Source organism: Somniosus microcephalus, chromosome 14 (assembly GCF_052327205.1).
Source record: "Somniosus microcephalus isolate GS21.2 chromosome 14, FLI_Smic_1.0, whole genome shotgun sequence".
Classification (NCBI taxonomy): domain Eukaryota; kingdom Metazoa; phylum Chordata; class Chondrichthyes; order Squaliformes; family Somniosidae; genus Somniosus; species Somniosus microcephalus.
Window position 1 is genome coordinate 98,595,876 of NC_141000.1, and position 17,236 is coordinate 98,613,111.

At 42.1% G+C, this 17,236-nt stretch overlaps 1 protein-coding gene across 5 annotated transcripts in view; it reads right to left on the reverse strand.

The window, feature by feature from the left end:
* Positions 1-17,219, reverse strand: part of LOC147107751 (uncharacterized) — a 79,997-nt gene extending 62,778 nt beyond the window's left edge. For 2 of the 5 annotated variants that reach the window (XM_086007033.1, XM_086007029.1), the window contains exons 1-2: positions 17,118-17,211; positions 1,184-1,590 (exon numbers count right to left, since the gene is read on the reverse strand). In XM_086007033.1, coding sequence (XP_085863159.1) covers positions 1,184-1,435 — 252 coding nt within the window. In that variant the 5' untranslated portion in view covers positions 1,436-1,590; positions 17,118-17,211. The other 3 variants (XM_086007031.1, XM_086007030.1, XM_086007032.1) reach the window with 3 other exon arrangements.
* Positions 17,220-17,236: the final 17 nt, after the last annotated feature.

A 17,236-nucleotide genomic window follows, 5' to 3' on the forward strand; every position in this document is an offset into this window, starting at 1 on the left:
AATCTGCAAGGTACCGCGCGGGCCGCGCTGTAATCTGCAAGGTACCGCGCGGGCCGCGCTGTAATCTGCAAGGTACCGCGCGGGCCGCGCTGTAATCTGCAAGGTACCGCGCGGGCCGCGCAGTAATCTGCAAGGTACCGCGCGGGCCGCGCAGTAATCTGCAAGGTACCGCGCGGACCGCGCAGTAATCTGCAAGGTACCGCGCGGGCCGCTCACAAGCTTTTCCATTTGAAATACCGCGGCGGCGCAGAAATTTAAAGGGACCGTGCACTGAAATAAACAGGCCGCGCACAACATTTCTTGGGACTCACATTATCCCCAATTTACACTATTGCTTTTGCATCAATCAGCATCCATAACTGCTTCGTATCTCTGTGAAAGCGGTTACATAATGAAATTAATAAATGAGATTTTTAACTACATTTTATATACTACTACTTACTCAAATATAAAACAGAAAATGCTGGAAATACAGCAGCATCTGTAGAGAGAGAGAGAGAGAGAAATAGAGAAACTCCACAGATGCTGCCTGGTCTGCTGAGCATTGCCAGCATTTTTCTGTTTGGATTTCAGATTTCCAGCATCCGCAGCATTTTGCATCTTGCTCAATGGGACTGTTCAACCAGGAAGGGCACAGCCAAATTAATTTCAAACATTTCAAATATTTCAGGTTTGTCAGAACAGGTTGAGGCAGTCGATTCAATAGGATGGATATCTGATCTATTTGCTGACATTGGGAGGTGCGAGAAAGCTCGTGTCTTTCTATACACCATGAATCATTCGCAAATGACAATACCTGGGAAAATGGCCTCCCTTTTACAGCAATGTTGGAAATTCTAGGCAATGAAAATCTAGTAAATGGATTATAAATATAAGACAAGGTTTTTGTGACAGGCTTATTAATCTGCAATGGCGAAGTGCATCCAGTTTGTACAGAAATCTGAGCCACCTTTTAATTGTTGCCGTACTCACAGCTTTCATTTTCTTCCCATCTCTAAAACTAGTTACGCCAGCACAATTCAGCTGACCTTTTTCGCTAACACGAACTGTTTCTGTCCTTGAGCTTTTACTAAACTGATAAAAAAATGGCAGTTATGCAGAAGCTCAAGGAGACTTTATGGAAAAATCATTCATTTACTGCATTATCATATGGCTATATATATATAAAACCAATATTACCTACCAAATTCTCAAAATCATCATATCCTCCAATATGGATGTTGTTAAAGTAGATTTGTGGTACAGTAAGACGCCCAGTGAGTTCTACAATCTGCTGGTGTATTACAGAATTATTCCTTACATTAACTTCAACAAATGGGAGTCCCATATTAGTCAGACGAGCCTTTATACGAAGACAATGAAGACATCCCGTAATGGTGTAAACCGTAATTCTGCCTAATAATTGCTGCAGGATCACTGTCTCTTCCGGCTCCATTTTAGATTTGTAGGACGGAAGAATATGTTGCCAATCTGCATTTGTTTTTTTTCCCCCCTTGTTTCACTGTTGCCTTGTGTAGAAGTTCATAAACTATGGTGCTTCATTCCCTGGAGTCCTTCCTCTACCCGTGTCTGCCACGGAATTCTCAATTCCTGAAAGCACCAATGGATAAAAATGAATTCAGGATACAGGAAAAGAAAGATAATACTTGCATTTTTATAGGGTGCTGTTCACACCCGCAGGACATTCCAAAGCACTTCACAACCAATAAATTACTTTTGAAGTGAGATCACTTATCTAAGGAGTAACATTTTTATCCTGGTACACTCGAGCACAGATGACTAAAGAATGTTCACTCCCCAAACTCCCAGTTCTTTTTGCTGTAAACACTGTTCATTTTATTATTTCTAGCACAAAAAAATAAAGCTGTTTCCAAGTTTATAAAATATAAATATCATGCTCCAAAAAAAAACAGAAAAGGTGGATTGTAAGCAATGTAAACTAGGGATAAATAAAAGTTTGGATTTTATAAAACTGGTTTCTACTTCTGTGTCACTATGGTTCATTCTGTAAATATTATGCTTGGAATGTTTTCAGTACTTCAGAGAAGTGTGGTTAATGAATATTTGAACACGTTATTGTGGAATAGAAAGGAGAGCAGAGCATTTGCTCTTTGATAACCATGGACTTAAGTATTAAATAAATGTAAAAGAAGCAGAATTTGACGAGAGAATCAGCTACAAAAATGTACGCTACTGTAAATGAATTGACAAATGTTAGGATCTTGAGATCAAATCTTACTAAAAAGGTCTCATTAAAAAAAGGGCTGGACACGTTTTATAGTACGGAACCCAGAACTGCACACAGTAATCAAAGCATGGTCGAACCAAGGTTCTACATAAATTTAATATTACCTCCCTGGGCTTGTATTCTATTGCTCTAGAAATGAACACTATTACTTTGTTTGTACCCTTTATGGTCTTATCAACTTGTGTTGCTACTTTTAGCAATTTATGTATCTGTATTCCTAGATCATAAGAACATAAGAAATAAGAGCAGGAGTAGGCCATACAGTCCTTCAAGCCTGCTCCGCCATTCAATAAGATCATGGCTGATCATCGACCTCAACTCCACTTTCCCGCCCGATCTCCATATCCCTTGATTCCCCATGAGTCCAAAAATCTATCTATCTCAGCATTCACAGCCCTCTGGAGCAGACAATTCCAAAGATTCACAACCCTCATCTCAGTCTTAAATGGCCTATCCCTTATCCTGAGACTATGCCCCCTAGTTCTAGACTCTCCAGCCAGGGGAAACAACCTCTCAGCATCTACCCTGTCAATCCCCCTCAGAATCTTGTATGTTTCAATGAGATCACCTCTCTAACTCCAGAGAGTATCGGCCCAATCTACTCAGTCTCTCATCATAGGACAACCCTCTCATCCCAGGAATCAATCTAGGGAACCTTTGTTGCACCGCCTCCAAGGCAAGTCTATCCTTCCTTAGATAAGGAGACTGAAACTGTGCACAGTACTCCAGGTGTGGTCTCACCAAGGCCCTGTACAATTGTAGCAAGACTTCCTCACTCTTATACTCCAACCCCGTTGCACTAAAGGCCAACATGCCATTTGCCTTCCTTATTGCTTGCTGTACCTGCATGCTAGCTTTCTGTGTTTCTTGCACGAGGACACCCAAATCTCTCTGAAAACCAACATTTGAAAGTTTCTCACCATTTAAAAAATATTCCGTTTTTCTATTCTTCCTACCAAAGTGAATAACCTCACATTTCCCTACATTATACTCTATCTGCAACCTTACTGCCCACTCACTTAGTCTATCTATATCCCTTTACAGACTCTTTGTGTTCTCCTCACAGCTTACTGTCCCACCTAGCTTTGTATTGTCAGCAAACTTGGATACATTACACTCGGTCCCTTCATCAAGGTCATTAATACAGATTGTAAATAGCTGAGGCCCCAACACTGATCCTTGTGACACCCCACTAGTTACAGCCTGCCAACCTGAAAAAGATCAGTTTATCCCTACTCTCTGTTTTCTGTCCATTAACCAATCCATGCTACTATATTACCCCCAACCCCATGAGCCCTAATCTTGTGTAATAACCTTTTATGTGGCACCTTATCGAATGCCTTTTGGAAATCCAAATATACTACATCCACTGGTTCCCCTTTATCTACCCTGCTAGTTACATCCTCAAAACATTCTAATAAATTTGTCAAACACGACTTCCCTTTCATAAAACCATGTTGACTCTGCCTAATCATGTTATGATTTTCTAAGTGCCCTGATACCACTTCCTTAACTATGGATTTCAGCATTTTCTGATGACTGATGTCAGGTTAACTGGCCTGTAGTTCCCTGTTTTCTCTCTCCCTCCTTTCTTGAATAGCGGTGCTACATTTGCGACCTTCCAATCCGCTGGCATGTTCTAGAATCTAGGGTATTTTGGAAGATCAAAACCAATGCATCCACTATCTCTTCAGCCACCTCTTTTAGAACCCTAGGATGTAGGCCATCAGGTCCAGGGGATTTGTCGGCTTTTAGTCCCATTAGTTTCTCTACTTATATTAATTACGTTAAGTTCCTCACTCTTATTAGACCCTTGGTTCCCCACCATTTTTGGTATGCTTTTTGAATCTTCTGCTTGAAGACAGATACAAAATATTTGTTTAATGTTTCTGCCATTTCCTTATTCCCAATAATAATTTCTCCTCGATTTGTTCCTCTAATCCATTTAGTTTCTTGTCTTCCACGGAAAAAGTGGTCTCCTTATTCCTCCTACCAAAATGAACCACCTCACTCCCAGAACAGATCCCTGCAGGACACCACTTCTCGGACTATCTGCCAGTCCGAGAAACTTCCCTTAACTCCTGCCCTCTATTTTCTGTTTTGTAGCCATCTTTCAATCCATTCTGCGACCGAGTCCCGGACTCCTTTGTCAGGAGTCTCTTATGTGGCATCTTATTGAAGGCCTTCTGAAAGTCCATATACACCACATCCACTGCATTGTCCATATCTACTCTGCTACTTCTTGAAAGAATTCAGTAAGGTTGGTTAAACATGATTTTCCTTTCAGAAATCCATGCTGACATTATATATATATATATATATTAGTGCCTCTAGATTTTTTTGATCTTTTAACAAGATTCTCACATTGTTCCTACCATTGACATTAAGCTAACTGGTCTATAGTTCCCTGGGTTAGTCATAGATAGGAATTACATTTGCTGTTAGTCCGTCCTCTGGCATTATTCCTTTATTTAAATTGATTTACTTTCTAGTTTCTTTGGGAATCTACGGGTGCGATCCACCTGGACCCAGGATCCTGTCTGCCTTAAGTGTGGCTAGTTTGTCCAGTATCTCCTTTCTTTCTATCCTACCTGTTGTAATATCTCACTTGCAATTGCCTGTTTGTTAGTCACTTCAGTGAAGGCTGATGAAAAGTATCTATTCAGTATCCCCACCATTTCAGTATCAGCTCCTGTGAGTTTATCTTGCTCTTTCTTTAGTGATCATATCCCTACCTTAATTCTCCTTGTGTTACTTATCTGCCTATAGAATACTTTACTATTTCTTTTTATATTCTTTGATATTTTCATTTTACATTTCCTCTTTGCCTTCCTAACTGTCTATTTTGACTCGCTTTTCTAAGCTCATTATATTCCCTTTTGTCATCTTCTTTAGATTTGATTTTACCCTCACCTTTAATTATCTATGCCATCTCACTCTTGGCTAGTTTGTTATTTTTTAGTGAAATATATTTCCCCTGAACTCTATTGATCTCTTGTTTAAATATTGCCTGCTGTTCTTCTACCTCTGTCAATATTTTTTTCCCGTTTATCTTCCTTGGCTCTATCATCATTCCTACACAGTTGGCTTTTTTCCAATCTATTACTTTAGTCTTTATACTATCTATAGCTCAATTATCTTAAACATTATTATTATATTGTGAGCACCATTCATTTGATGTTCTTCCATGCTTACTCCTCATATCTGCTCTGGTTCATTTCCCATTACTCAATCTAGTAGTGCTTCCATATTGGCTCCAAAAGGTGTCTTGCACACACTGTTAAAAACTCCACCCCCTCCCCGGTCCCTCCCTCTCAGTTTAATTGAAATCCCCCATGATTCTGATTCGGTGCTTTATTACTCATTTCATATACTTGCGTAAATATTTCTCCCTTCAGTTCCTTCCCACTATTTGGCAGTCTGTTGTATACCTTCAATACCTTCAAGCATGACTAATGCCCTCCTCTCCTTTACCTCAATCCATAAGGATTCTGTTTCTATCTCTTTGTCCTTTCTTGCTACTGCCATTATGTTATTTCTGATTAACAGGGCTGCCCCACCATCCTTTCGTCCTTCTCTGTTATTTCTAAATACATTATAGCCTGCAATATTTAACTGCCAATCCTTTTCCGTCTGTAGCCATGTTTCCATTACATCTATTTCCTCACTTATCACTATTGTCTCCAATTGCTCCATTTTGTTGCTGCTGTTCTGTACATTGATTTCGAGGCAATTTAATATGCTGTACTTTATTTTTATAGTATTATATTATGACTTCCTATAACCTTTTCTGTCCCCTGAATATTTATGTTATATGCATCTCTTTTTGTACTGACCTTAGCTCTCATCCCTTCTTTTCCTTAGATTATTGTATCCACTCAAACCGAATGCAATGGCTTACTATCAAGTAGTCTCTTTAAACCACAAGTATTTGTTGAAATATTATTAGATCTATACATAGTTTATTTTGTAATTTTATAAACACACAAGGTGCTCTCGCACCTCCCATACGGAGGTTGCTTCACGTCCAAGCAGAACATTCTGCACACCATCACAAACATCTTTTTGCAGGCATTAATTAGAAATTCTGAGTAAAAGCAAGTAGTGCCATTATGACCAAGTTTGGATAATTTGTCATGCCGCTAATTAAAATTTGTAGCTCTTGAGATTTTAACACTGCGTAACTATTAGAATATGTGACCTTCCAATGCGTCAACACATAACCCACTTTAATTCCTATTCAAATTGTCCATTTTAAAATCTATTTACAGTGCCAGCAGATTACACAACTCGAGATTCAGGCTAGCATGGAACTAATTAATGGAGCATATTTTTCAATAGCTCAGTGGAACAGACCAATCATGACCCATGCAAAAAAGAAACACAAATTAGACTTATGCAAATATATAGTCAGCACTTTTTCTTCCACAAATGTTCCCCTTCTTTTCCTGAAGGAACTGGCTTATGTAAGGAACAGTTACAGTTCAAGAGGCAGCAGCAGCCCAAGTTAGTGTAGGAAAAGTTGCATTTAAAATGGTGTTTTGAACAACCTGCTGCTCTCTTAGAATTCATCATTCTGTTTCTAAGAAGTGCAGACAGTGTTCTTAGAACAAAGGACTCATACAATGGCTCAGGGAACCAGCAGATCTAGCTTGCTGAGGTCATGGGCCTAGCGACAACATTTATGCTGTCTGGACAAGATACCCAAAACTGGGAGGGACTTATCTAGTGTTACAAGCATTTGTAATTACTAAGGCCGGCAAAGTAAAAGGAATAACTAGCTAACGAACAGGCTTAGCTTTTGTCTTGTATGTAAATTTGCTCCTTACGCATCTTTGGCATGTGTCTGTTTCTAAGTAACTGACACTGAATAGATGTACCCTTGCCATAAAATGAGTCAACTTGTTTGGTCAGACATTGAAATAGGTGGATAAAGGAGTCTTTGTGAAATGAAGTTTATATAAGATTGGGTCTTTCACACTCAAATCAGAAGTCATAGGAAGGTTGAAGGAAATAGGAAGGTCTGGAGAAATCTGGGAAGAGTCCAGAAATGGTTATAACAACAACAACTTGCATTTATATAGCGCCTTTGGCGTAGTAAAACATCCCAAGGCGCTTCACAGGCACATTATCAAACATAATTTGAATAAAGCAAGTCTTCTAAGCTGAAATGTGTTAAGAGTAAAACAAATGAAGAAACCAGACATAGTCAAGCAAGTTAAATTGCAAATAAAAACTGAAAATGCTGGAAATACTCGGCAGATAAGGCAGCGTCTGACAAAGGGTCATCGACCTGAAACGTTAACTCTGTTTCTCTCTCCACAGGTGCTGCCTGACCTGTTGAGTATTTCCAGCATTTTCTGTTTTTATTTCAGATTTCCAGCATCCGTAGTATTTTGCTTTTGTATTAGAAGTTAAGTTGCAAGTCGTTTGAGAACAGTGGGACACGAGTCAGCATAGCTAAGTGTAAGGTGCCTACATCAGTAGCATAGTAAATGCAAGGTTAAATCTACCAGGAAGAGAAGCAGACAACACAAGAATGAAGAAATATCACAGCTACGTATGGAGATTGAACTCTCAGACATCTCTACCGACAAACATCCGTGACCAGAGGGAGCCACATCAAGACTGTATGAATAGACTTCAAATATATCTGAATTGACTTGTTGCCCAAACTGTCAACCTGTCTGCTATGTAACTTGTACCTTGCCAATCGAAATGATCTCATACACTAAATGTAACCCTGTAGAGCCCAGCTGACAGAGTTGCTGAAATACTCTACCTATGTTTGAGCCTGCAACAATTGAACGGTTCATTAATATTGGCACAAATATTTCATGTACATCTGTGGTGGTATTAATCACATTGTCATATATATGTGTAAATAAAGTGTTGTTAGTTTGCGTATATCTGATGATTCTGACAAGCGATTTAGCAAATTTACTTGATGTGCAGTATTCCTGGTAACTGCAAACAACGTGACCTGGACAAGATGGTTCAAACAAGCTGCACTTTAGGGATCAATAAACCTTAGACTTAGCAGGTACATTTCCAACCCTAATTTCTGGTGTGAACTTGAAGCAAAGGGTTGAGAGATTCATCTGACACCGTTTGACAAATACAAGGTTTACAAATTTACTGACCGTTATTCTTACGTCACCTTTCACACTAACTGATTTCCCAAGGTGTTGCACACATTACACTTTCTGTAACTGTCTCCCTGCTCGCCTTCCACTGCCTAATTCTTTCTGTTGTTTCTCTTCCAGTCTTTCTTCCTTCTCTCCCTTTGGCCTGTTTCTGTGCCGTATATCCTATGTATGATAAAGTGATTCAAATACTTCACAAATTCTTGGATTTATTTTTCACATTTATGAGGAAAAATGAATGGGCCGGAATCTGTGGTGGGTAATAACGGTGAACTAACAGCGTTCGCCGTTATTGCCCCTTTGAAAATGACCGCAACTTCAGGATGTAGTGCATGTGCAACTAAACGCGGCAATCCAAAAGTTGCGGTCAGTCACTCACTGCTCCGACACTGGCTGCGATGTGCACCCCCACCCCCCCATAGCCGGCAATCAGCGAAACTGATGAAAACGTGGGCTTTTCCACGGTAATATCGCTGTTAAATACCCCATTAAATGTTAGGCCTTGTTGGCAACGTTTCCTTTAAGCTGTGCGACGCACTGCAGGTCCCGCGCGGCCGGTGAATCGGCTTTTACATAGAAAAACTGCGCATGCGCGACTTTTGAATGGCCCGCGATGCCCGTTAAAGGGGCCGCACGGGCAAAAGAAAAATTACAGGGAACATTGCTTGTTGGATTAGGAGTAACTGCGGTTTTAACAGCGTATTGACCAGTAAACAAACGTTCTCGCCCTGAAAAATGAACTTTAATTTTGCGGACTGTCAAATTTCTCCATTATGATAAATATTACAATCTTTAAGAAACTTTAAAATGTATATATATTTTTTTTTAAAGTTTGTCCATGATATTTCAGGTTCCACCTTATCCCCATGTGGGAGCGCCAATCTTTGTTTTGCTCTCTAACATTTTTAAAAAGTCAGGATAGAAGCAGGTTCTCATTTCCTGTTTCACTGTCTGAGAATTCTGCAATGTGATTGGCTGCTTAGACCGCTTGTCGACATCACAGCAGATCGCATTTGGGAATCCCCACTACACTGCAGAGAAATCACTTACTTGTTGAAGACGGCAAATGTCCTGCCACAGAGATTGCGAGATCTCTGTGGGCAGCTTTCTTCGGGGCCAGCAGCGAACACCTTTGCTTCGCCGCTGACTGCAAATTCCCGGCCCATTTGCTCAGTCAAAATATGTCACCAAAGTAGCCAAGCTGCTGTTGTTGCATGATGGAAACAATATCTTCCTACATAACAAAACTCACTGCACTTCATAAAGTACTTAATTGTGTGACATGCTTTGCGATATTTCCATAACATCATAAAGCATTATATAAATGTAAATACTTTTCTAATCTGCTGAAATCTCCCAGTTTGGAAACAAACTTGGAGCAGCATAATAGTCCCCAAAACACTGGCATATTTATTAAACCTTTAAGCTGAGGAAATATGTGTCCTCCCTATACCATAATGATTCACATACCATCTAATTGTCAATCAAAACTGCCACAGCACAGAGGCCATCCCACTCTTGCACATGCTTCTCAGGAACAGTTTTTAAAGCAGGGCCAGTTCAATGACATCACAAAGAACCTTCAGTGACCTCAAACCAGTTATTGTCACCTCATAATTTTGGAATGTGAACAAAATAGTTGTAACCCCTTGCTGTACTATTACTGCAGTCCTCAAGTATTTCAGATGCAGTAAATGCAATAATCATCAAAATAAAGCTCAAATGATAAATAATAAAATCAACAAACTGCAAAGGCTAAAAATATGAAACAAAAAAAATCTACTAGAAACACATAGCAGATCAGTAAGCATCCTTAGCGAAAACAGCAGGGGTGATGTGTCGGGAGACCGTCTTAGTGAGGGGTGGAAGTATTGAGTGACTGTGAATGACCACTGGAATTCCCCCTCTCATTCCTACTCTGACCTTTCAGTCTTTGGTCTTCAAACACTCTTCCAATGAAGCTCATCGAAAGCTTCAGGAACAGGACTTTTCTTTCTACTGGGCATTATGCAGCCCTCCAGCCTGAACACTTACTTTAGTGGTTTAGACTTTAGCTATATTCTCCATTTTCTTTACAATAAAAGGGGGGCTGGTGGTGTGAGGTGGATCTGTTGATGTCTGGGGTGGGGGGGGCAGAAAAGAGTGGAGGCGGTTGACATTTGGAGTGGACATCATCGTCAGAACATGGTGCTGGCAGGAGGATCTGAATCTTTGTTGTTAGGCTATTTCTTCTATTTTTGGGATGGGCAGACCCACTGTGTTGTGCAAGCAGTTTTTGTTTTAATTTTAGATATGACCTGCAGGCTGTTTGGGTGTAAGTCTTGGCTCAGTCGTAACACTCTTGCTTCTGAGTCAGAAGCTTATAGGTTGAAGCCCCACTCCAGAGACTTGAACACATAATCTAGGCTGACACTTCAGTGCAGTACTGAGGTAGTACTGCACTGTCAAGGTACCGTCTTTCAGATGAGATATTAAACTGAGGTCCTAACTGCTCTCTCAGGTGGACATAAAAGATCCCACAGCACTATTCAAAGAGCAGAGGAGTCTTGGCAACCTTTTAATCCTCAACCAACATCACAAAAAAAAGAGATTATCCAGTCATTTATCTCATTGCTGTTTGTGGGACCTTGCTGTGCACAAATTAGCTGCCACGTTTCCTACATTACAACGGTGACTACACTTCAAAAGTATTTCACTGGCTGTAAAGCGCTTTGGGACTTCCTGAGGCTGTGAAAGGCACTATATAAATGCAAGTCTTTCTTATACTTTATTGGCTGTGAATTACTTTGGGACGTCTTGAGATCATGAAAGGAGCTATATAAATTATCTTTCATAGAAACATAGAAGATAGGAGTAGGCCATTCGGCCCTTCGAGCCTGCTCCGCCATTCAACGAGATCATGGCTGATCATCCAAACCCTAGCACCCGGTCCCTACACCGACAGCCATCCCACCCAAGCCCTATACCCGTAACCCCACGTATTTAATCCCCCCTAACACTAAGGGTCATTTCTTTCAATGTGTCCCATAGTTTCAGAGTAAAGGGTCGCCCTTTTAGAACTGAGATGAGGAGGAATTTCTTCTCTCAGAGGGTCATAAATCTGTGGAATTCTCTGCCCCAGAGAGCCGTGGAGGCTGGGTCATTAAATACATTTAAGGTGGAGATAGACAGATTTTTGCAAGATAAGGGAGTGAAGGGTTATGGGGAGCGGGCGGGGAAGTGGCTTGGAGCCCAAGGTCAGCCATGATCTTGTTGAATGGCGCAGCAGGCTCGAGGGGCCAAGTGGCCTATTCCTGCTCCTATTTCTTATGTTCTTATGTCCTGTTTTCTTGTGGGAGTACATCACACTCCTTTTGTTATTTATCTTTTATTTCTTTAATGCTTATTTCTATTCTCTGACTGAGATAATTTTTGGCCTCTAACAATGTCCCATTTTCTTTTAGTATCTATTGGCTTCCCCTTTCTGTCCTCCCTTTATACAGATTCTATTTTTTTTTAAATGAAAGATGAACAAGCATTTTAAGTGAAGAAAAGAAGCTCGGCCCAAAACATTGAACTGGCCGGTCCACTTATGCTGGCTATCCTGCTGTCTTTCCAGCATTTTCAGTTTTTGTCTAAACAGGTTTGAGAGTAGACAGTTTAATAACCAGTACTTAAATACACCAAATAGCAACAATAAAAAGGTTCCGTATTTTGTGTTATATCACTCAGAATAAATACAACCCAATTTGTTGAAATAGCTTTGCAGTCCGTATCACTCTTTGAAATCATATAAATCTGAACACTTCCTGGGTGTTGACATAAAAAGTTACAAATGCTGCAAACCAAAATTTTAAAAAAAGAAGCACTCAGCAAGTGTGTGGTCTTCTGTAAAGAGAAGTCAAGCTAATGTTTCCCCATGCAAATAGCCGTCAGCGGTAAAGCAAAGTCAGTCCCAAACCTTTTCACTGTACGCGTAACTAGTGTGTTTTGTTTTTACAACATAAAAGCATAAAATTAAACTCACAACTTAAAAAAAAAACTTCAGACAGCCTCAGTCACATTGCACCTCTCTCCCTCTCCCCCTCCCCCCTCCCCTGCCAGATCTTCTTTGTTGCCCAGGTTTTTTTTGCTCTCTGTCCACGTGGAGTTTCTCTCATTGACTGAGCTGTGCCTCTCTCTCTCCGTGTCTCTTACCCGCAGCTCCCAAGGATGCCCTTACATTAATTACCCTGTAAACCAGGGAAACACTTACAAAGTACTTACAGCAGAGAAACAGGCATTGGGCCCAACTGGACCATGCTCCATACAAGCTTCCTCCCACAATTCTTGGTCTAACCTTATCAGCATATCCTTCTAAATTCAATTACCCTGTAACCCAGGGATACACTTGCATTCCCCCGTCACCCAGGGATACACTCACATCCCCCTGTAACCCAGGGATACACTCACATCCCCCTGTAACCCAGGGATACACTCACATCCCCCCGTAACCCAGGGATACACTCACATTCCCCCGTAACCCAGGGATACACTCACATTCCCCCTGTGACCCAGGGATACACTCACATTCTCCTGTGACCCAGGAATACACTCACATTCCCCCGTAACCCAGGGATACACTCACATTCCCCCTGTGACCCAGGGATACACTCACATTCTCCTGTGACCCAGGAATACACTCACATTCTCCTGTGACCCAGGAATACACTCACATTCTCCTGTGACCCAGGGATACACTCACATTCTCCTGTGACCCAGGAATACACTCACATTCTCCTGTGACCCAGGAATACACTCACATTCTCCTGTGACCCAGGAATACACTCACATTCTCCTGTGACCCAGGAATACACTCACATTCTCCTGTGACCCAGGAATACACTCACATTTTCCTGTGACCCAGGAATACACTCACATTCTCCTGTGACCCAGGAATACACTCACATTCTCCTGTGACCCAGGGATACACTCATAGAAACATAGAAGATAGGAGCAGGAGTAGGCCATTCGGCCCTTCGAGCCCACTCCATCATTCAATGAGATCATGGCTGATCATCCAAATTCAGTACCCTGTCCCTGCCTTCTCCCCATATCCCTTGATCCCTTTAGCCTTAAGAAATATATCCAACTCTTTCTTGAATATATTTAATGAACTGGCCACCACCGCCCTCTGTGGCAGAGAATTCCACAGGTTCACCACTCTCTGGGTGAAGAAATTCCTCCTCATTTCAGTCCTAAATGGCTTACCCCTTATCCTTAGACTATGACCCCTGGTTCTGGACTCCCCGACCATCAGAAACATCCTTCCTGCATCTAGTCTGTCCAGGCCTGACAGAATTTTATAGGTTTCGATGAGATCCCCTCTCAATCTTCTAAACTCCAGTGAGTACAAGCCCAATCGACCCAATCTCTCCTCATACGTCATTCCTGCCATCCCAGGTATCAGCTTGGTGAATCTTCGCTGCACTCCTTCCATGGCAAGAACGTCCTTCCTCAGGTAAGGCGACCAAAACTGCACACAATACTCAAGGTGCGGTCTCACCAAGGCCCTGTACAACTGTAGCAAGACATCCTTGTTCCTATACTCGAACACTCTTGCTACGAAGGCCAACATACCATTTGCCTTCTTAACCGCCTGCTGCACCTGCATGCTTACCTTCAGCGACTGGTGCACAAGAACACCCAGGTCTCTTTGCACTTCCCCTTCTCCCAATCTATTGCCATTCAAATAATAACCTGCCTTCCTGTTTTTGCCACCAAAGTGGATAACCTCACATTTATCCACATTATAGTGCATTTGCCATGTTTCTGCCCAATCACCCAACCTGTCCAAATCGTACTGGAGTTTCACGACATCCTCCTCACAGCTTACCCTCCCACCCAGCTTTGTGTCGTCTGCAAATTTGGAGATATTACATCCAATTCCCTCGTCCAGATCATTAATATATATTGTGAACAGCTGGGGTCCTAGGACCGATCCTTGCGGTATCCCACCAGTCACTGCCTGCCACTCGGAAAACGACCCGTTTATTCCAACTCTTTTGCTTTCTGTCCGCCAACCAGTTCTCTATCCAAGTCAATACCTTGCCCCCAATCCCATGTGCCTTAATTTTGCACGCTAATCTCTTATGTGGGACCTTATCGAAAGCCTTCTGAAAGTCCAAATACACCACATCCACTGGTTCTCCCTTATCTATTTTACCAGTTACATCCTCAAAAAATTCCAGTAGATTAGTCAAGCATGATTTACCTTTTGTAAATCCATGTTGACTTTGTCCGATCCTGTCACTGCTTTCCAAGTGCTCTGCTATTACATCTTTTATAATAGACTCTAGCATTTTCCCCACTACCGATGTCAGGCTTACCGGTCTATAATTCCCCGCTTTTTCTCTACCACCTTTTTTGAATAGTGGGGTAACATTAGCTACCCTCCAATCCATGGGTACTGTTCCAGAGTCTATCGAGTTCTGGAAGATGACCAGCAATGCATCTACTATTTCTAGGGCCACTTCCTTAAGTACCCTGGGATGTAGATTATCAGGCCCTGGGGATTTATCGGCCTTCAGTCCCATCAATTTTCCTAACACCATTTCCCTACAAATACTGATTTCTTTCAGTTCCACCCTTTCATCAGACCCTATGTTCCCCGGCATCTCCGGGAGGTTATTTGTGTCCTCCTTTGTGAAGGCAGAACCAAAGTATGAATTTAGTTGGTCTGCCATTTCTTTGTTTCCCATTATAAATTCCCGATTCTGACTGCAAGGGACCTACGCTTGACTTCACCAATCTTTTTCTCTTCACATATCTATAAAAGCTTTTAGTGTCAGTTTTTATGTTCCCTGTAAGCTTACTCTCATATTCTATTTTCCCTTTCTTAATTAATCCCTTTGTCCTCCTTTGTTGAATCCTAAACTGCTCCCAATCCTCAGGATTATTGCTTTTTCTGGCCAATTTATATGTCCCCTCCTTGGATCTTATGCTATCCCTAATTTCCCTTGTTAGCCACGGTTGAGTCACCTTTTTTGTTTTATTTTTATGCCAAACTGGGATGAACAAATTCTGTAGCTCATCCATTCGGTCTTTGAATATTTGCCATTGCCTATCCACCGTCAACCCTTTGAGTGCCATTCCCCAATCAATCCTACCCAACTCGCTCCTCAGAGCATCGTAGTTTCCTTTATTTAAATTGAGGACCCTAGTCTCTGAATCAACGACTTCATTCTCCATCTTAATGAAGAATTCGATCATATTATGATCGTTCCGACCCAAGGGGCCTCGTACAACAAGATTGCTAATTAATCCTTTCTCGTTACATAATACCCAGTCTAAGATGGCCTGATCTCTGGTTGGTTCCTCGACATATTGGTCCAGGAAACCATCCTGTAAACACTCCAGGAATTCCTCCTCCACAGTATTGTTACTAATTTGGTTGGCCCAATCTATATGTAGATTAAAGTCACCCATGATGACTGCTGTGCCCTTATTGCACGCTTCTTTAATTTCCCTTTTAATGCCATCCCCAACCTCCGCCTTACTGTTGGGAGGTCTATATACCACTCCCACTAATGTTTTTTTCCCCTTAGTATTTCTCAATTCTACCCATACAGATTCCACATCATCAGAGCTAATATCCTTCATTACAATTGTATTAATCCCTTCTTTAACCAGTAATGCTACCCCACCTCCCTTTCCTTTTTGCCTATCTTTCCTGAATATCGAATACCCCTGGATGTTGAGTTCCCAGTCTTGGCCATCCTTGAGCCACGTTTCCGTAATCCCAACCAAATCATATTCGTTTACCTCTATTTGCGCAGCCAATTTGTCCACCTTATTACAAATGCTCCTCGCATTAAGACACAAAGCCTTCAGGCTTGTTTTTTAATGCTCTTAGACCTATTAGAATTATTGTTTACTGTGGCCACGTTTGATTTAAACTGTTGATTTCTCTGACTGCCACTTTTGTTTTTCTCCTTCCTATCTTTTGCTTTTATCCCTGTTTCCCTTTCCTCTGTCTCCCTGCTCAGGTTCCCAACCCCCTGCCATTTTAGTTTAAACCCCGCCGAACAGTGCTAGCAAACCTCCCCGCAAGGATATTTGTCCCGTTCTGGTTCAGGTGCAACCCGTCCGACTTGTACAAGTCCCACCTTCCCCAGAAGCAGGCCCAATGATCCAGGAAACTAAAGCCCTCCCTCCTGCACCAACTCTTTAGCCACACATTCATCTGCTCTATCCTCTTATTCCTATATACTCACTAGCACATGGCACCGGGAGTAATCCAGGAGATTACAACCTTTGAGGTCCTGCTCTTTAATCTGCTACCTAGCTCCCTAAATTCTTGCTGCAGGACCTCATCCCTCTTCCTACCCATGTCATTGGTCCCAATGTGAACCACGACCTCTGACTGTTCACCCTCCCCCTTCAGAATGCCCTGCAGCCGTTCAGTGACACCCTTGACCCTGGCACCAGGGAGGCAACAAACCATCCTGGAGTCACGTCTACGGCCACAGAAACGCCTATCTGTTCCCCTAACGATGGAATCCCCTACCACTATTGCTCTCCCACATTCTCTTGTGACCCAGGGATACACTCACATCCCCCCTGTGACCCAGGGATACACTCACATCCCCCCTGTGACCCAGGGATACACTCACATTTCTCCTGTGACCCAGGGATACACTCACATTTCTCCTGTGACCCAGGGATACACTCACATTTCTCCTGTGGCCCAGGGATACACTCACATTTCTCCTGTGACCCTGTCCGTTTGCTCTCGGTTCCTCCCTGTCTCTCCTGGGTGTCTCGGCAGCGCGGCCCTGAACATTCCCCCTGGGTCCTAGAGCCGCCGAATGACTTCTGACAG